The 20,957-nt window shown below is 41.2% G+C and overlaps 1 protein-coding gene across 2 annotated transcripts in view; it reads right to left on the bottom strand.

Annotated features, from left to right (window-relative positions):
* Nucleotides 1-5,619: 5,619 nt before the first annotated feature.
* CERS5 (ceramide synthase 5) overlaps nucleotides 5,620-20,957 on the bottom strand; it is a 33,955-nt gene continuing 18,617 nt past the window's right edge. Inside the window, exons 2-10 of one of the 2 annotated variants that reach the window (XM_055396467.2) lie at nucleotides 16,978-17,083; nucleotides 15,774-15,904; nucleotides 15,031-15,088; nucleotides 13,256-13,306; nucleotides 11,938-12,030; nucleotides 10,192-10,320; nucleotides 9,982-10,088; nucleotides 9,010-9,166; nucleotides 5,620-6,779 (exon numbers count right to left, since the gene is read on the bottom strand). In XM_055396467.2, the coding sequence (XP_055252442.1) occupies nucleotides 6,630-6,779; nucleotides 9,010-9,166; nucleotides 9,982-10,088; nucleotides 10,192-10,320; nucleotides 11,938-12,030; nucleotides 13,256-13,306; nucleotides 15,031-15,088; nucleotides 15,774-15,904; nucleotides 16,978-17,083 (982 nt within the window). In that variant the 3' untranslated portion in view covers nucleotides 5,620-6,629. The remainder of the gene's footprint in view (nucleotides 6,780-9,009; nucleotides 9,167-9,981; nucleotides 10,089-10,191; nucleotides 10,321-11,937; nucleotides 12,031-13,255; nucleotides 13,307-15,030; nucleotides 15,089-15,773; nucleotides 15,905-16,977; nucleotides 17,084-20,957) is intronic. The other variant, XM_055396469.2, reaches the window with a different exon arrangement.

The raw sequence follows: 20,957 nt of genomic DNA, 5'->3' as shown, positions 1-20,957 counted from the left end.
AATATTACTCAGCCAAAGAGAAGAATGAAAATTTGCCATTTGCAACAGCACAGATGGACTTGGAGGGTATTATGCTTAGTGAAATAAGACAAATACTCTATGTTATCACTTATATGTATAATCTTTTAAAAATATATATGTCAAACTATTATAAATCAATAAATTTTAATTAAAAAATATTTATTTGACTGACCAGGTCTTAGGAGCTCAACATTCAGAAAACAAAAATAATGGCATCTGGTCCCATCACTTCATGGGAAATAGATGGAAAAACAGTGGAAACAGTGTCAGACTTTATTTTTTGGGCTCCAAAATCACTGCAGATGCTGATTGCAGCTACGAAATTAAAAGACGCTTACTTCTTGGAAGGAAAGTTATGACCAACCTAGACAGTATATTAAAAAGCAGAGACATTACTTTTCCAACAAAGGTCCGTCTAGTCAAGGCTATGGTTTTTCCCGTGGTCATGTACGGATGTGAGAGTTGGACTGTGAAGCTGCTCGCCGAAGAATTGATGCTTTTGAACTGTGGTGTTGGAGAAAACTCTTGAGAGTCCCTTGGACTGCAAGGAGATCCAACCAGTCCATTCTAAAGGAGATCAATCCTGGGTGTTCATTGGAAGGACTGATGCTAAAGCTGAAACTGCAATACTTTGGCCACCTCATGTGACGAGTTGACTCACTGGAAAAGACTCTGATGCTGGGAAAGGTTGGGGGCTGGAGGAGACAGGGACGACAATGAGATGGCTGGATGGTATCACTGACTCTGTGGACATGAGTTTGAGTGACTGAACTGAACTGAACTGAAGGTCTTAGTTACAGCATGTGGGATCTTCAATCTTTAGTTGTGGCATGTGGGATCTAGTTCCCCGACCTGGGATCAAACCCAGGTCCCCTGCATTGAGAGTGCAGTCTTGGTCACTGGATCACCAGAGAAGTCCCTTTAATTTTTTTAAAAGGTAAAGTAAGAGGGCAGTCTTTCTACTTGACTGTCTTTGAGCTGGAACATGTCTTCCCTACCTATGGACTTGGACTGCAGCTTTTACCACCAGCTTTCCTAGTGTTCAGGTTTTTGGGCTCAGATTGGAACTATACCATCAACTATAGCCTTCTTGGATCTCTAGCTTGCTGACTATAGCTCCTGAGATTTCTCAGACTCCAAAACCACATGAAACAATTTCCTATAACATTTTTGAAAATTCATACATATATATATGTCCTACTGGTTTGGACTACACATCCATATTAACAGGAAATCTTAGCTCTTCATTTTAATTGTTGTATAGTATTCCAATTACATGAGTAGATTAATTTATTCCATTTCTCTAGTGGAAAGATCACTGATCTTTTTCTACTTTTCCCCCACTTATAAACAGCAACGCAGTTAATTTCCTTGTTCTCATTTCTATAAAAGATACTTAGTTTTACTAGTCATTGAGTTGCTTTTCCAAGTTACGTCAATGTTACTCACACTGGCAACATTTCCTCATTCTGTTGGTGTAAAGTGGATTCTATTTATTTTACCTATCATTGATTTCTAGTAAGGTTGATCACTTTTTTATTGATTATCCATTGGCATATTCACTCTCTAGGAATTACCTATTCATATCCTTTGTTCCCTCCCCTCTCTCCTTTTCTTCCTATTGGGTTGTCCTTGTCATTTCTTTAATTATATACACTCTGGATACTTGTATTTTGTTAGTTATATGTGCTGCAGGCTTGAGATAATCTTTTGGAACTTTTTTATTTGGTGGGGGGTGTTGGTGGTAGTGTATCAGTAAGAACTCCAACATTGTCTGCATCATCAGGTACAGGTCTTCCCAAAACAGGCCCAGAGATAATTAATCTGAGATCAATTTTCCTGCAAGTTCTTACCTGGGGATGGGGTTGGGGGTTGTGATGTTTCCCAGACCACATGGAAAGTATGCATTTAGGTTCCCAAATTCACATTATAAGTGTGGGCCCAGAATTTGAGAATATTCTCAAGAGCATCCTGACCTCACAAACCCAAGCATTCAAATCTTTGCTTTCTCCTTTTGCCAACTGCGTGGATTTTTCATAGTTCCCTCCTTTTGCTGTTGCTTTAACTCGAGGTCTCAGTTCAGCTTCCTGCATGGGGCAACAGTCTTGTCTCCTGTCAGCATTAAAACCCAAGTCTTTATTCCTTTAATAATTGCATCAGGTGTTTTGCCTTCTGCTCTAGTTTTCAACTGCTTTGCATCTTTTATGTCATTTTTTAGAAGCTCAGCTGTGCATTAAAGGGAAAAAAAACCCCAAAACCACCTCAAGTTTATCCACCATTTCTAGATGTTTGTTTCAAGTTATTTCATATCAACCAGAACTGATATCTTTCATATACTCCCATCTCTCCTAAACATACCTTCCTATTCCTGTTTTCCTGGCAAAGCTCTACTCATCTTTAATGGTCCAGCTCCACTTTCAAGTTTTCTCCCACCATGCCAAGAACAATTTAGAACAGTTGCTATCACACTGTATCATTTTTTTTCCCCTTTCCTTACTGGTGTCTGAGCTCTTTGAAAGTAGAAACCAGATCCTGTTCATCTTTGTGTCTCTAGCTTCTCTGCCACAGTGTCTATCATCAAGTAGGCACTTGATAAATATTTCATTGAAGTGAAAATATCTTGCTGCAGGCATATTGGATCTAAAGTCTGAAGAACTTGGTTTAAATTAAGCATACTACCACCTACTAACTACACTCATGATTGTTTTTAGGATTGTAGAAGCTCATGATATGTAACAGGCAATCTAAGATGTTTGTGATTTTTGAACAACTTCTGAGACTTTTTTCACTGTGGCAGACAATTTTTCAAAGGTGAATGCAACCATTCTCCATGTTCTTTTTAAAGAAATTTTTGTCTGCACTAGGTCTTCCTTCTCTAGTTGTGGTGTGCAAGGGGCTTCTGTTGTGGAACATGAGCTCAGAGGAAGTGGGCTCAGTAGTTGTGGCACTTGGGCTCTTTAGTTGTGACACATGGGCTTAGCTGACCCACAGCATGTGGGATTTTAGGTCCCCAACCAGGGATTGAACCCATATTCCCTGCATTAGAAGATGGGTTTTTAACCACTGGACCACCAGGGAAGTCCTTTCCCATGCTCTTCTACAGTGACCTCACCAATCCTTCATCAAGAGGCAGAATCTACCTCAGCACTCCCCGGTATCTAGGTGGTCCCTCTGACTACTTCAATCAGTAGGATACAGTGGAAGTAATGTGTGCCAGTCAACATTCTTTTTTTTTTTACCACACCACAAGGCTTGTGGGATCTTAATTCCCCAACCAGGGATTAAACCTGGGCCTCAACAGTGAAAGCACCAAGTTCTAACCATTGGACCACCAGGGAATTCCCTTAACACTAACTGGCCTAGTGACTTCTGCTTCTTGCATTATGCAGTGCAACCATTTCAGCAAAGCCCAAGGCATGGAAAGATATGTTTAGGTGTATTAGTTGACAGCCCCGACAGTTCCTAGGGAATGGCCAGCATTAACTTCTAGTCAGACTAGTAAATCATCTTCGACATCCAGCTCAGTTGAGTCTCTAAACTATTCCATTCCCAGCTGCCATCTCACTGTAACCACATGAGGTATTTCCAATTGGGCTCATTCAACCAACCAAACCATGAGAAATAATAAACTGTTGTTTTACACCATTATATTTTTAGGTGGACATAGTGAAAGTCACTCAGTTGTGTCCGACTCTTTGTGACCCCATGGACTATACAGACCATGGTATTCTCCAGGCCAGAATACTGGAGTGGGTAGCCTTTCCCTTCTCCAGGGGATCTTCCCAACCCAGGGATCAAACTCAGGTTTCTCGCATTGCAGGTGGATTCTTTACCAGCTGAGCCACAAGGGAAGCCCAAGAATACCGGAGTGGGTAGCCTATCTCTTCTCCAGCAGATCTTCCCGACCCAGGAATCGAACCAGTGTCTCCTGCATTGCAGGCGGATTGTTTACCAACTGAGCTATCAGGGAAGACCTGGTATGGCTTCCTAATTTATAGCAGCTTCCCACTTAGGGTCAAGGTACAATCCGAACATTCAGATAATGCACATAATAATCCCTATTTTTACAAAGTGTTCTGAAGTTCACTTTTTGATGTTGTGAAATCATCTTCAAAGCAGTTAAGCACTATACAAACATGTTATCTTTTCAGTAAATAATAAATTTAAAATTTCATGTGGGATCTAGTTCCCTCACCAGGGATCGAACCCACACCCCCTATAGTGGAAATGTGGAGTTTAATGGATGGACCTCCAGGGGTCTCTCAAATTCTTTTATATTCAGCAGAGGAGAGGTAATGCCTTGCTTCTCTTACAAATATTCCTAGTTCTCAGGTAGGGATGATGTGTTTGTATCTAACCTGCTCTCAGGCATGAAATCTTCCAAAGCCATCTATAAATCTGGCCTCATGACAGTTTTACCATCCCTGTTAACACTATTATCTTCCAGTTCTGTATTCAAACCCTCGAGCACTCTCTCACTTCCTTCCAACTATATGCTCAGAACAAGCCCTGTTCCTATAACCGACTCTAATCTCAATTCAGTCATCCATAGTTAACTCTAATCAGTCTATGCCTCTGGCTAGATGTTTCTTCAACAACTATTCTTCCTTACATGAAGTCTTCAGAAGTGTTACAGTATAGTGATTAAGAATAGACTCTGAGCTTGATTCTTTACTAGGTGTTTGAATTTAGCGAAGTTAGCCTATTTTGCTGTATTTTAATCCTCTGTAAAGTGCTCGATACCGTACCTGATATGTAATAAAGAGCTATGTGTTAACTATTATTATTTTAATTATACCACATGTCAGATTAACTGGACCAATTAATTCAATCGTATCTACAAAGCAACTGTTCAAACTTCAAAAGGCATACATATCTTGCCTGATTTTCCAAAGCATTTTCATATTTCACAATTACTATTTGGAGAAGGGAAAGGCTACCCACTCCAGTATTCTGGTCTAGAGAATTCTATGGACTATATAGTCTATGGGGTTGCAAAGAGTCAGACACGACTGAGCGACTTTCACTTTCATTCAACGATATGGTAAGCTGAGGAACTAAATGTAAGACCTCAGTCTTCCTGACTAGTTCTGACTAAATAACTACGTAAAATTTTTTAGAACTTAATTTGCCCTTGTGCTATATATATTAAGTCTTTTTAAAATCCAGCCACTCAGTAAGATAAACTTAGTAGGGTGAGTATCCCAGTAATGTCAATGAACATCAAATGAGTATCTGATTCTTAGAACAATAACCTATTTCTTTCCATTTTTATCTGTCTCCTTAACAATGAAGCACTCCATATGTCTTAATGTACACAAGAGCATCTGGAAATATTTTGATAATCTGAATAGTCACTAAATGGAAAATATTCTAAGAGATAAATACTACTATTGGTAATTTTGCCTAAACCTCAACTACAGAAAAATCTAGATTAGGAAAATTGTTTCTCCATGGGCTAAAAGAGAAACCAGAATTAAAAGAAAAAATATTAGTTTAGACTCACTTATCGCCATCTTAAGATGTTAACTGGCAGTCTCTATTCAATAAAATGGAAAATACAGGAAATACTCAGGTGTCTTAGCTCTTCAACCAGTCTTTGCTGCTTTGGCAATATACACACTTTTATTTGCTCAGTATTTTTACTTATGATCACTACACATGTTTATTTTTTCTTAAAATATAAAGCCTTAAAATGCAGGTACTCTCTCTCTAGCATATGCACAGAAAGGAAAAACTTGGTGTCCAATGGCCTCTAGAATGAGACCTGAAAAGTTATTAATCAGAATATGGATTCACGGAACTGGGGATAGAGTCACTAAAGAGGTTGAGACAGCAGATGAGGGTTGAAGCACTTTTAATCACAGAAGAGTAAACAATAGTATAAACCGTTAACAGCTCACCCAGTGGCTGTTGTCCTCCAGCCCTCAGCTCACCCGCTCCTCCCACCCCCCACCCCCACTTCCTGCGTACCATTGAATAAAGAGCAGGGTATCAGCAGCTGTCCCTGTCACTACCAGGTGGCAGGAAGGGGATCTAGCTAGGGGCCCCAGCAATCCTGGCCACCCATTTCATGGTTGTCTGTTTGCATACAACTTCATGCGAAATATTCCAGCTCCAAAGAAGAAACAGTGCAGAAACATGGAGCTAAACTCAGCTGCTCCATTCAGATGGTCAGGGCTCAAGAGCCATGGGCAACCAGGGAGGGGACACTCTGGAAACAGCATAATTCAAGATGCAGCCAAATCTGGGACTGAGGTGGGTTCAGAGGAGACCAGGCAAGGCCTAATGGCCTTAGTCCAGAAATGTGCCCCAACCTAGGCAATGACTCACACATATGCACAAATGCACGTGCACAGGCGCGCACATGCACACACACACGCACGCGCACACACAGAGCAAATAACATTACTGAAAGAACCTGGAGGCTATTAAATACGAAATGGCAGAGTTTTTTTTTTTTAAGTGAAAATATTTGCTTCTTTGATTCTCCTCAGTGCCCTGCACACCCCCTAGTCCCAGGAATGTAGCTGTGGGGAGGCCCAAGAGGAATAGGATGCCAGTGGCCCTACAAGTCCGTCTATGCTTAAGTCCCCATACCAACCGCCTTACTCTTCAGCCCAGTAGCTGCCTCCCATGTGACCATTCACCCGATTGGCACCATTGCTGGAGCTGCGGCCACAGGGATCTTTTGTGCTGGTGGTTATATCTTCTTCCTCTGAGCTGCTCTCCACATCACTGCGATCATCCTTAGACACCTGGGAGGGATGGGGCCAAAGGTAGGAAAGGTAAGGACAGAACTCTTCTAGAATCATAAGACAGACAGAGCCCACAGAGCCCATGTTTGGGCACTGTTTCCAATCTGGCCTACTTTCTGGTGGCAAATGACTCAAAGTACTATCGGGACCATAGACACTTACGAATACCTGCCTGCTTTCTGTGTTTCTCTCTCATCATCTGTAATTCTGTTCTCAATGAAGTAAGCAGCTGTCTTGGGAGAGTAGTTTACCTTTCAGGACCAGCCTAAAAGAGCTAACAACATTCACATACCCTTTCTCTTCTACCTCAAAAAGAGAAAAGGCCAACACATCAATACAGGGCTGCCGTCATCACTTCCACTGCAGTTTTGGTTATCTAGAGTTTTGCTATATCCCCAAAGTTGATCCACAATTGGGTCTTTTCAGGTGTTCTACTCTTCCTGGGCTCAAATATTAACATCCTATGACACTTGTTTCAGTTTTTTCCCTTTTCTCATAACAGGATTACCTCTCTAGTATCCTGAAGATACACAACATGGTGAAAAGAAAAGCAGAGACTGGTAGTCAGCGAGACAAGAATCCCAGTCCCAATCATGCTATTCTCTATGAATCTTCACCTTTCAAACTCAGCTTTTTATTCTGTATTTTCAAGTGAAGGATTTGGATTAAAGCAGTGTTTTCTGATCTAAACTATCCTGCATACCAAGCAAAGTATTTCAAATTTTCCACCATGGACCATAAAATTTAAAAGAAGAGACACCCAGTGAGACCTATGTCAGGCTTTCGCCCTCCAGAACTGAAGGATAATAAATGTGTGGTTTTTTTTTTAAAGTAAATAAGAGAAGGAGGTGATAAGGAAACAATACTACAATTGCTGTTACCAGAGGGTGGGGTAGTTGCTTTGCTTAGCTCTAAGAGTCTATGGTTTATTATAGCTATTGACCTCTGAATCCAGATCATGAGTTAATTATCTGATCTTCAGGAAATTTCCGCCAGAGGGCAGTGTGTTAGATTTGAGCTAAAGGGAAGCTCAAAAAGGAGGGATGGGGGTGGGATGGAAGGGAAAAACAGAAATGGAAAAAAAAAGAGCAGACTCTACTTTTGCCTCAATTTAGGAAAAAGAATCTGGCAACTTGAGCTCCATTCAACAATGCCCCACAAGGTCTGGAGAGAAGGCATGCTCCATACAATGTAGGGAAACAGAAAGGAAAGCAGGAAGGAAGAGAAACACATTCAGATAGACATGCTTCACTGAACACTAGAAGCACAGATACACTTACATGCAAGAGATGAAACTGTCCAGCTCCCACCAGGCATAGAAAAAAGGAAGGAGGTGAGAAAAGAGTGGAGAGTACAGAGTCTGGGTCTAATCCTTCCTGGATAGGTCACCTGGTCAGGGAAGAAAAGCAGGGGAAAAGAGAGATGTCCAATAGCTATACCAAGATGCACAGGCACACTAAGCAAGTTCTGAAACCAATTAAAGCCATAAGGAACAATGTCACAAGAGATCATATATTCCTGGGAAACATTCCATCCCTTTGTCCTAGAGTCTGTATCCTCCACCAGAGCCCCTCCCCTTGGGATTGTATGTTACTGAAGGCTGAATCCCTCAGGCTAATCACAGTTTGACTGACCGCTTCAGAATTTGCAAAATTGTTATGAGTTATCATGGAATGACGCCTCTCTTTGTGTTTTTGGGCTCTCGATGTAAGGTGGGTATTTGAAGCCCTAAAAACCTATCTCACATAAGACCCTGCCTCACGTAACAGGAAGTGAGGCTGGTAATTAATTCCTTACATAAACTGTATCTTGAACACCACAATGTGGCCATCTTGGGGTGGCTTGTGAATTACCATACCACTCCTAGGCAATCTAACATCTTGGCTTCTATACAGTTTATGTCTTGGAACTCTGCATATGATTTCCTTACATCTTGGAGCTCTGCATATGATTTCCTTTGAAAAAAGGCTTCCATGCTAAAAATAAAAATATGAAATCCATGATGTAGGTAGGTAAGGGGTAGGTTGAAATGGTCTCCAAAACCTAATCCTGTTTATTATTTAACAAAAGTCATTCCTATGGGACAGGAAGAAGGCAGATCCTGCCTCTGACATCTAAGTCATGTCTTAGATGGCTAAACACTCATACTTAAAGAAAAGATGAAAACCTTAGAGCCCCAGCCTTTTTGCTTGGTAATACTCCAAAGAAAGACGCCATCTTTCACCCTTACCTTTCCTCGGATCAAGGCTTTGAAAGCAATTCGTGCAATTAGGTAGGACCAGATGACATGCAGAACCTGTAGGACCAGGAGAAGGCCATTGAAAAGCCACCAGGAGGGATAGGGCCCGATCATCTCCCAACTCTCAAAGAGGGTTGTGTTCAGGATCCTATAAGAGGAAAGTCAATGGTCAGATTCTAGAGTCAAAGCCAGACACATAGGGATGAAGTTGATTTTCCTGGAAAGCAGAACCTTGTATTTCTACCCCATACCTTCTATCAGTTGAAGTTCCAGGGATATTCATGCACAGTGAGAAGACAGTAAAGAAAGGGGCCCATGGAGTTTTCTATCTTTAGGAATAATGGAAGATATAGAACTCTTAGCAACTGACAGAATAAGTCAGATTACTAATCACTTCAAATAAGTCATATTACTAATCCAAATATGCAGAGTATCACAAATTTGGGACAACAATTTTAACAATAACCCTAGGAATAATTCAGATCCTCACACACATATAGGACAGCTGATGGCCAATTCCCTCAGACTAAGGGAAATCTCCAACCCACAGAGTCAATGACTTGTAATATAAAGTCGTGAGTATAAAAGTGAGAGTGGTGTGGGAGTGGGAGTGGTCAGGGTGGGAGAGTATAGAGCAGGAAAATAAGCAAAAGCCTGAGAAGTCCGTAATCAGTGCAGAAGGCAAAGGAGTTACTTAGGCATAAAATGAGGACTATTCCTCAGAGATGAGTCAGGAGAGCCATAGCTAAGTGAGTTGGATGCTCTTGGTCTGCATCATACTGTATTAGAAATACTGTACAAGGGAAATGAGGTCCTCCAAGAACGCATAAAAAGTCAGGTTAGGTCAAGCAAAAAGCACAGCAATATTTAGGGTTAGGGAATCTTGGTGTCTTGTCTGTTCCCTAAACTGGTGACCAGTTTATTGTTACGTATTTACCACAGCTCCACAGCCCTAACACTTACCAGAACGGATAGATTCCTAGGCGAGTCACCACAAAAACAGCACTGAAGATCACAAAAAGGGTGTCACAGAGACGCTGGTACTTGGCATAATTGGCTAGCTTGGCTGCCTGGAGAAAGAAAGATAAGAATTGAATTGGGGAGAAAGCCAGTTCAAAGATAGGAAGAAAAGTAAAGAGGACTAGTGAGGAAAGAGTCATTGAGGGGTCTCACCTCCAGCAAGAAGTCTGAGACATCATGTAGACACAAGATCAGCGTTCCCACTCGAACCATGTTGTTGATGTAGGAGAAGGTAATAAGCCCAATGGTGGCCAGGTGATGCACAAACATGATCAGAAAGTCCTAGGAAGGAATGCAAATAGAAGAGGCAGGTAAAGGCAAGGCCATAGAGCTGCACAACTTAGTGCCCTGCACTGTTCTCGGAGGGTCTCATCCCACTCCTTAAAGGTTTCACTTTGTTTAAATTCTCCCTTAGGGAGCTGCCTAACATTTCACCCAAAACTCTCTACATCAGTGACTGACCCATAATCTACACTCAATCTACAGCTCAAAACACAGAAAAGAGCAATTTTCTTTGGTAGCTGCAGAACATGTAGACTTCAGATGCTTAGCTGATACCTGGAGATAATTTTCCAGGTGGTAGTCAGGCATACAAGCCTTATATATCTCAGATTCCTTGAGTGTCTGAGACTCTTCTGCATTGATGAAGGGAATTTCAACCAAAGGGACCTAAGAGAAAGGGGAGGTTTGTGGAGGGGAGAAGCTATTCCAAAACATTTCAGAGAAATGCTAAATAGTCCATCTTACTACAAGTACTTTCTGCTTTCAGATTTAAAGCTCTAATTTCCTCTTAGGTTCAAATAACAAGGTTAGACCCTGAGAAATCTCTAAATACCTGAGTTATTACACATATCTAATAAATACTTTTCAGCCCAGTGAGGGATAGAGGGTGGGAGGAGGCAGGTAAATTGCATCAGAGAAGCAAGGATATAAAGTCTATGCTCTCCATATGGATGGATTACAATCATATGTTCTAGCTCTTGAGTCGGGGATGAGTTCACACGTACACATTCTAGAACGTTTTAAAACCTACATGCATATTATAAACTTTTTTATATGTGTCATGTATTAAAATGAAATTTTAATAAGGAGACCTATGTCTCCATAGGAGGGTGTGTAACCGTCCTGAGTAACCAAAGGAGGGTGAGAGGCATTTAAATTATATATCACGCTTCTAGGTTACACAACAACTAATAACCCAGATTAATGTCAATCCATTCCCACAAGTGCTAACCCTGATTTTCCTTACCAAAGATAACCATGAGTTAGTGACAGATTAGGGTGAGAGCTGCTGGAATTGCATTATGTCAGGTGGATGACATAAAAGGTGAAGATTCTGCCCTTTCTGTATACTTACAAAAAACTTAAGTCATTTCCAACTTTGCCGTTCTGTAGGCAAGTCAACTCACTTCTCTGAATCTGTTTCCTAAATAACAGCAAGAAAAGGGTAAACTAAAACATCTAAAACCCCTTCCAACTGACATTCTTTTAAGTAAGTGGGGTCACCAAGAAGAGAGAACAGAGAGGGAACAAGGGTCACTAATGGCAAAAGTTTTTCTGGAATCGAAGCTTTTCCTGGATCAGGCCTTGCTATCCCTAAGTTTTGACTAGTTTCTTGAGCTTTATATGTGTAAGAACTTTGGAGAAAAACAGAAAAGGGTATGCTTCTTAGCTGGTTAACTGTTTTCATCCTGGACTGCCCTGAATGACTCAGATATACTTCACTAGTCAGGTCTCACTTCTGAGAACATTACAAAGAGCTAAAAGTCACACTGAACCTACTTTCACCCTCTTTTGTGGTCCTAATCAGGACAGAGAATTCATCACAATGACAATAATGGTAGCTGCTGGAAAGGAGGGTGCCATAAATCCGACTGTTAGGGGAGCCAATGTCCTTACCTTTCTTTTAATGTCTGTAAACTGAGAAAACATAAGAGACCAATAGAAAGCCAATTCCATGATATAATAGTAATAAAGCCCACTTGTGAGAGGCTGGAAGAGAAAAAGAAGTAGTGAGGATACCAGCTAGTCAAAGACTCATTCCATGTCCCCAACTTTCTCTGTGTCAGCGAACTCATACCCCTGATTATTAAATACTCTTCCTGTCCATCATCTTCCAAGATGTGCAATAGCTAACAGACTTTGGATTGGTGTTGACACCTAAAACTCTTCCCTTCCACATATACATCTTTGTGTGGTAAATCACTTCAGTCGTGTCCAACTCTTTGCAACCCTATGGACTGTAGCCTGCCAGGCTCCTATGTCCATGGGATTCTCCAGGCAAGGATACTGGAGTGGGTTGCCATGCCCTCCTCCAGGGGATCTTCCCGACCCAGGGATAGAACCAACATCTCTTATAACTCCTGCATTAGCAGGCGGGTTCTTTACCACTAGCGCCACCTCGGAAGTCCATACACATCTTTGGCTCATCTTTTAGAGATCAGATAGGATTCCCTGATAGCTCAGCTGATAACGAATCCGCCTGCAATGCAGGAGACCCCAGTTCGATTCCTGGGTTGGGAAGATCTGCAGGAGAAGGGATAGGCTACTCACTCCAGTCTTCTTCGGGCTGGTAAAGAATCCACCTGCAATGTGGGAGACCTGGGTTGATCTCTGGGTTGGGAAGATCCCCTGGAGAAGGGAACGGCTACCCACTTCAGTATTCTGGCCTGGAGAATTCCATGGACTGTATAGTCCATGGGGTTGTAAAGAGTCGGACATGACTGAGTGACTTTCACTTTCATGGTTAACAAGGACATGACTGAGCAACTAAGCACACACACACACAGTACAATCAAATGAGTGTGCCCAGAATTCTGGGCAATTTTCAGGAGATTAAAAACACTGAGGCCTTTCCCTCTTCCACCCTGTTAGCAACCCCTTGACATTTTTCTACTTTATACTAGAATGAAGATGCTCTTATGGGATTCAAAAGGGACACCTGAACCAGAAAGCACCTCATTAAGTGCCAGGAAGATGCTTTTCTTTCCAGCCCAATTAGTGTGAATATCTGGAACAAACAGATCACTGGATTTCACTGCTGTGGGGACCCCAAAAATACATACTGTGAACATATGACTCAAAGAGACTCAGTCCCTAATCCCTCAAGAATCTCAAAGGAATGTACTATCTGCCCTGGGACTGGCGATGCACTCTCCCCAACCCCATCCTAAACACACACACATAAGGTCCCTGTCTTGAAGGGCTCAGATCTTACCTGATAAGGGTAACTGTGCCAGCACTGTCGGGTGTCCCAGAACCAAGGTGACTAAGAGAAAACAAATAATCCAAGTCAGTTTTCAGAATTCCCTCCTGGCCCATCTACCTCTTTCTCTCTATACTTTGGGCAAAGAGATGGGAAAGAAAATTGAACCCCTCTAGAAAGAATTTAGGGATCCTTAAAGGCTAAATAAACAATTATACTTTCTTCCTAGAACAAGAAAGTGCTATTACGAAGAGAGAAACCGTGCAAAGAGAGTGCTAGGATAGCTTTTGGAAACATCACAACCTGGAATATACAGGAAATTGGGAGGCAGCAAGACAATGACTTCATTCAATAACCAAAGGAGATCTCTCTGTGCCAAAGATTCAAAAGTCAGAAGTAATCATCTCCAATGCAGTTTCAAATATGTCCTTTAAGAGGGTTGTCCATTTCATCTAAGTTGTTGAATTTATTAATATTAACCTGTTCATAATGTAGTCTTACTATTCTTTCAATGTCTATAGGACCTATAGTGATAGCCTCTTTTTCTCCCTGATACTGATAATTTGTTTTCTTGTTTTTTTCTAAAGGTTTATCAATTTTAATTAAAACTTTCAAAGAACCAACCTTTGGCTTTAGTAATTTTCTCCATTATTTTCTAATGCCTATTTCATCAATTTTTGCTTTTCTTCTTCTTTTTTTTTCTTTAACTTACTTTGAGTTTACTTTGCTCTTCTTTTTCTGGATCTTAAAGTGAAAACTTAATCATTGATTTTAAAGTTTTCTTCTTTTCTATTATAAACAATTAAAGTTATAAATTTCCTCAAAAGTATGCTTTAGCTGCGTACCACAAACATTGGTATGTTGTATTTTCAGCATCATTCAATTAAAAGTATTTTCTAATTCCCTTGTGATTTCTTATTTGATCTTTGGGTTATTCAGAAGAGTTATTTAACTTACAAATATTTTCTAGATGTCTTATTATTATTGATTTGACTCCAGTTTTAATTCCATTATGGTCAGAGAACATATTTTATAAGATTTCAAAATTTTTAAATTTGCTGAGACTAATTTTATGGCCTAGCATATGGTCTATCTTAATTGATCCTTTACATGGACTTGAAAATAATATATATCCTTCAGCTGCTGTTGTGGTATCCTATAAATGTCAATTAGGCCAAACTGGTTGGACTGTTATTTAAACCTTCTACATCCTCAGTGATTTTGTCTAGTGATTTAGTCAATTATTAAGAGCATTAAAATCTCCAAATATGATTGTGTAATTGTCTATTCCCTTCCTTCTGTTCTGCTTCCTTATGTTTCACATATTTTGAAACTTCAATTATGCATTTAGAGGAAAATACTGTGGTACAGTAGGAAAAAAAAAAAGAGACTCATGAATCAAAAAGCCTGAAATTATTCTTTGATAATCACTTGCAAAGTAGGAATAATACCTACTTCAATGAGTTACTGACTTCATTTCTTTAACTGTCTCCTCCTTGCAAGAATAGGACTTTTGTCAAATGCTTTGTAGACCATCATGGACTATGTCGATTTAATTAATACTATTATTATTAGCATTATTTAAGGAGAAACAGAGTCATGAGGTTACTGATGTCAGGCTCCAGACAGAAAACAATCTATTTAGCTTATAAACCTGGGCTCTAGGCATCACAAAGAAAAAACAAAAGAGAGTAGGGGACAAAGCTCTGAAGGTATTTTAACTCTTATCTCTAGGGATGCACGAATGATTAGAACCCAACAGAGAACCAGAGAAAGTTCAGACTCACCGACCAGAGAAATCTAATTCCGTAGCAGAATATACATAAATAAAAAGTGAATCTCCACCTAGATGAGTGAAGAGCAGAAGTTAGACAAACATTTACTCAAAAGAAAGTCTTTGAGCTAAAGAATTCAAGGTAGCACATTTGGGGATAACACAGTTACTGGTCAGAAACTGATGATATACTGTTACCTAAAAAGCCAAAGAGATAAAAATCTTCCAGCCTTTTTAAAAATAGATTTCTACAAGTATATACCGATTTCAGTGAACTTTTCTTCTATATTAGACTCCCTGATGATAGTGCCTGTTTGTTTTTTTTTTTGCATGACAATGAGAAATAGTGCTTGGTGTCCAGAGGATCATCAGTAAAAACCTAGTGAAATGAACTACAGCATGTCCAGAAAAGGGATGCTTCCTTTTAAAATGTCAATCTATAGCAAGCTGGAACTATCTCTACCAAGGTATATTAGGGTGTGCATATCTACCTACGTAAGTGAAAGCAGAGGAATTCATTCCCAATTTCTTTGGGAAAGGTGAAAAAATGCAACTACAGCTAGCTTAGGGGCAAGCATATCTAAGAAACTAAGGGTGACCAGGCTTTCAGTTCTCTTCTTTCCAGCCTATAACACAGTTAGCCCTCTGCATCTATTGACTATTATCCTAACAGGGGAAGTGATTTCCAAAAAGAAAACCTTAGTCCAGTCATACCCAACCCTTCTCCTTACTCCCCACCTCCTTCCATACACCTACATGCTTTCACAAAATTTAGTGAGCGTTGGGGGCTTGTCCTGATTCCTCCGATGGCGAAACCAGCATTGGATTTTTCGGACATCCCAGTCTAGTTGCTTTGACAGGCCCTCCAGCCTTTTCTCATCAGGATACTGTAGACGTATGACCAGAGTCAGAACATTGCTTTTTCTTCAAACCTCTCTCATTCATTAGAGCCCTTTGACAAGCTGAGTGGCAGAGGGGTAATAACTATAGTGACTTAAGTAATGTTTTTCTTTCCAGGTTTCATCCCCAAAGTCATTTTAATGTAAGAAGTACTATTTTACACATCAAGGACCTTTACTGTTCACTTATACACATACTTATTTGGTTTTCTCCCTCCAGTCCAAGTGAGTAAAAAAAAAATATTAAAAACCCAACCTGGGAGGGAGGTTTAAGAGGGAAGGGACATATGTATACCTACTGCTGATTCACGTTGATATTTGGCAGAAACCAACACAATTTTGTAAAGTATTTATCCTTCAATTAAAAAAAAAACATAGAAATAAAAATTTTAAAAAACCCACAAAAATCCAACCTGCAAAGGCTATCAGTACCATCTCTATCTTGATTATGCAACTAGGTAATGACAAGAGCTGAAGCAGGGAAAAACAAAATCAAAATATGATGTGTGTCTTGGGGAGTCGGGGTGGTGGTGACTGCTAGGCCTAAATCTCCTAAATCTCTTATATAATTTTGACTTATTTAAGGTATCCTAGCCCAAAGGTCGGAGAAGGCAATGGCAAGCCACTCCAGTCCTCTCGCCTAGAAAATCCCACGGATGGAGGAGCCTGGTAGGCTGCAGTCCGTGGGGTCGCTAAGGGTCGGACACGACTGGGCGACTTCACTTTCACTTTTCACTTTCATGCATTGGAGAAGGAAATGGCAACCCACTCCAGTGTTCTTGCCTGGAGAATCCCAGGGACAGGGGAGCCTAGTGGGCTGCCGTCTATGGGGTCACACAGAGTCGGACACGACTGAAGTGACTTAGCAGCAGCAGCAGCAGCAGCCCAAAGGTATTTCCTTGAGTTGATAAAGTTCTCCTAATAGCTCTATGGACTATCCAAACATGAAAGATCATCCCATCCTATCCTTAGCCTTGGAAATACTTGCTCTCTATCCTCCTATGCCCTATGGGATGAACCCTAACAAAAATCTTCCTGTTTTTTTTTTTTTGCCCACTTACCTTGGTAATAGACATGAACACCTTTTCAAGGATAGCGTTAGGTTGTGCCTGATAAGGACCACTGTCCTGGATGCCAACATGGAGTGCACAGGGTTTGGCAATAAACCTGTAATGGAGAAAACCCAAAAGTCAATTCTAAAAATTGTTTGCTAAGCATTAAGCAAAAATCCTGATTAGGGGACTGATAAGAGGGAAAGGGGAAAACACTTGGCAGGGAGCCAGAACTTTTTGATTTAATCCTGAATTCTGCCATTGATTCACTTGAGAAGTGACCTGTACTGGAACATAAGCTCTCTTTCCATTCTTCCCTGGTTCCCCTTATCACATTTTGAGCTTTAGAGTAAGAAAGACCTAGATCAAATCATTAGTCTACCATTTACTGCCTGTATGAACCTGGGCAACTTATTTAATCTTGCTAAACCTCTGGACTGAGGAAGGCTTTCTTATCTCTCCTTGCTATTCTTTGGAACTCTGCATTCAGATGCTTATATCTTTCCTTTTCTCCTTTGCTTTTCACCTCTCTTCTTTTTACAGCTATTTGTAAGGCCTCCTCAGACAGCCATTTCGCTCTTTTGCATTTCTTTTCCATGGGGATGGTCTTGGTCCCTGTCTCCTGTACAATGTCACGAACCTCCGTCCAGAGTTCATCAGGCACTCTATCAATCAGATCTAGTCCCTTAAATCTATTTCTCACTTCCACTGCATAATCATAAGGGATTTGATTGAGGTCATATCTGAATGGTCTAGTGGTTTTCCCTACTTTCTTCAATTTAAGTCTGAACTTCGCAATAAGGAGTTCATGATCTGAGCCACAGTCAGCTCCTGGTCTTGTTTTCGCTAACTGTATACAGCTTCTCCATCTTTGGTTGCAAAGAATATAATCAATCTGATTTCGGTGTTGACCATCTGGTGATGTCCATGTGTAGAGTCTTCTCTTGTGTTGTTGGAAGAGGGTGTTTGCTATGACCAGTGCATTCTCTTGACAAAACTCTATTAGCCTTTGCCCTGCTTCATTCCGTGCTCCAAGGCCAAATTTGCCAGTTACTCCAGGTGTTTCTTGACTTCCTACTTTTGCATTCCAGTCCCCTATAATGAAAAGGACATCTTTTTTGGGTGTTAGTTCTAAAAGGTCTTGTAGGTCTTCATAGAACCGATTAACTTCGGCTTCTTCAGCATTACTGGTTGGGGCATAGGCCTGGATTACTGTAATATTGAATGGTTTGCAAAGAAATAGAGGAAAACAACAGAATAGGAAAAACAAGAGACCTCTTCAAGAAAATTAGAGATTCCAAGGGAACTTTTCATGCAAAGATGGGCTCGATAAAGGACAGAAATGGTATGGACCTAACAGAAGCAGAAGATATTAAGAAGAGGTGGCAGGAATACACAGAAGAACTGTACAAAAAAGATCTTCACGACCAAGATAGTCACGATAATGTGATCACTGACCTAGAGCCAGACATCTTGGAATGTGAAGTTAAGTGGGCCTTAGAAAGCATCACTACGAACAAAGCTAGTGGTGGTGATGGAATTCCAGTTGAGCTATTTCAAGTCTTGAAAGATGATGCTGTGAAAGTGCTGCACTCAATATGCCAGCAGATTTGGAAAACTCAGCAGTGGCCACAGGACTGGAAAAGGTCAGTCTTCATTCCAATCCCAAAGAAAGGCAATGCCAAAGAATGCTCAAACTACCGCACAATTGCACTCATCTCACACGCTAGTAAAGTCATGCTCAAAATTCTCCAAGCCAGGCTTCAGCAGTATGTAAACCGTGAACTCCCAGATGTTCAAGCAGGTTTTAGAAAAGGCAGAGGCACCAGAGATCAAATTGCCAACATCCGCTGGATCATGGAGAAAGCAAGAGAGTTTCAGAAAAACATCTATTTCTGCTTCATTGACTATGCCAAAGCCTTTGACTGTGTGGATCACAATAAACTGTGGAACATTCTGAAAGAGATGGGAATCCCAGACCACCTGACCTGCCTCTTGAGAAACCTGTATGCAGGTCAGGAAGCAACAGTTAGAACCGGTCATGGAACAACAGACTGGTTCCAAATAGGAAAAGGAGTGCGTCAAGGTTGTATATTGTCACCCTGCTTATTTAACTTATATGCAGAGTACATCATGAGGAACGCTGGGCTGGAAGAAGCACAAGCTGGAATCAAGATTGCTGGGAGAAATATCAATAACCTCAGATATGCAGATGACACTACCCTTATGGCAGAAAGTGAAGAGGAACTCAAAAGCCTCTTGATGAAAGTCAAAGAGGAGAGTGAAAAGGTTGGCTTGAAGCTCAACATTCAGAAAACAAAGATCATGGCATCTGGTCCCATCACTTCATGGGAAATAGATGGAAAAACAGTGGAAACAGTGTCAGACTTTGTTTTTTTGGGCTCCAAAATCACTGCAGATGCTGATTGCAGCCATGAAATTAAAAGACGCTTGCTCCTTGGAAGGAAAGTTATGACCAACCTTGATAGTATATTAAAAAGCAGAGACATTACTTTGCCGACCAAGGTCCGTCTAGTCAAGGCAATGGTTTTTCCCGTGGTCATGTATGGATGTGAGAGTTGGACTGTGAAGAAAGCTGATCGCCGAAGAATCGATGCTTTTGAACTGTGGTGTTGGAGAAGACTCTTGAGAGTCCCTTATACTGCAAGGAGATCCAACCAGTCCATTCTAAAGGAGATCAATCCTGGATGTTCATTGGAGGGACTGATGCTAAAGCTGAAACTCCAATACTTTGGCCACCTCATGAGACGAGTTGACTCACTGGAAAAGACTCTGATGCTGGGAAAGGTTGGGGGCGGGAGGAGAAGGGGACGACGGAGAATGAGATGGCTGGATGGCATCACCGACTCTGTGGACATGAGTTTGAGTGTACTCCGGGAGTTGGTGATGGACAGGGAGGCCTGGCGTGCTGTGATTCATGGGGTCGCGGAGAGTCGGACACGACTGAGCGACTGAACTGAACTGAACTGAACTGAACTGAAACCTCTGGACATGGAACAACAGACTGGTTCCAAATAAGAAAAGGAATACGTCAAGGCTGTATATTGTCACCCTGCTTATTTAACTTATATGCAGAGTACATCATGAGGAACACTGGGCTGGAGGAAGCACAAGCTGGAATCAAGATTGCCTGGATAAATATCAATAACCTCAGATACGCAGATGACACCACCCTTATGGCAGAAAGTGAAGAAGAACTCAAGAGCCTCTTGATGAAAGTGAAAGAGTAGAGTGAAAAAGTTGGCTTAAAACTCAACATTCAGAAAACTATGATCATGGCATCCGATCCCATCACTTCATGGCAAATAGATGGGGAAACAGTGGCTGACTTTATTTTTCTGGGCTCCAAAATCACTGCAGATGGTGACTGCAGCCATGAAATTAAAAGACGCTTACTCCTTGGAAGGAAAGTTATGACCAACCTAGACAGCATATTAAAAAGTAGAGACATCACTTTGTCAACAAAGGTCCGTCTAGTCAAGGCTATGGTTTTTCCAGTGGTCATGTATGGGTGTGAGAGTTGGACTTTACAGCTGAGTGCAGAAGCTGCTGAGCACAGCTTTATAGCTGAGTGCAGAAGAATTGATGCTTTCGAACTGTGGTGCTGGAGAAGACTCTTGAGAGTCCCTTGGACTGCAAGGAGATCCAACCAGTCCATCCTAAAGGAGATCAGTCCTGGGTATTCATTGGGAGGACTGATGTTGAAGCTGAAACTACAATACTTTTGGTCACCTGATGTGAAGAGCTGACTCATTGGAAAAGACCCTGATGCTGGGAAAGATTGAGGGCAGGAGGAGAAGGGGACAACAGAGGATAAGATGGCTGGCTGGATGGCATCACCAACTCAATGGACATGGGTTTGAGTGGACTCCGGGAATTGGTGATGGACAGGGAAGCCTATCATGCTGCAGTTCGTGGGGTGGCAAAGAGTTGGATACGACTGAGCGACTGAACTGAACTGAAACCTC

The sequence above is a fragment of the Moschus berezovskii genome, chromosome 6 (genome assembly GCF_049115385.1).
Source record: "Moschus berezovskii isolate FMDL1 chromosome 6, NW_MosBer_1.0, whole genome shotgun sequence".
NCBI lineage: Eukaryota > Metazoa > Chordata > Mammalia > Artiodactyla > Moschidae > Moschus > Moschus berezovskii.
This window is presented reverse-complemented; position numbering and strand designations above follow the sequence as displayed.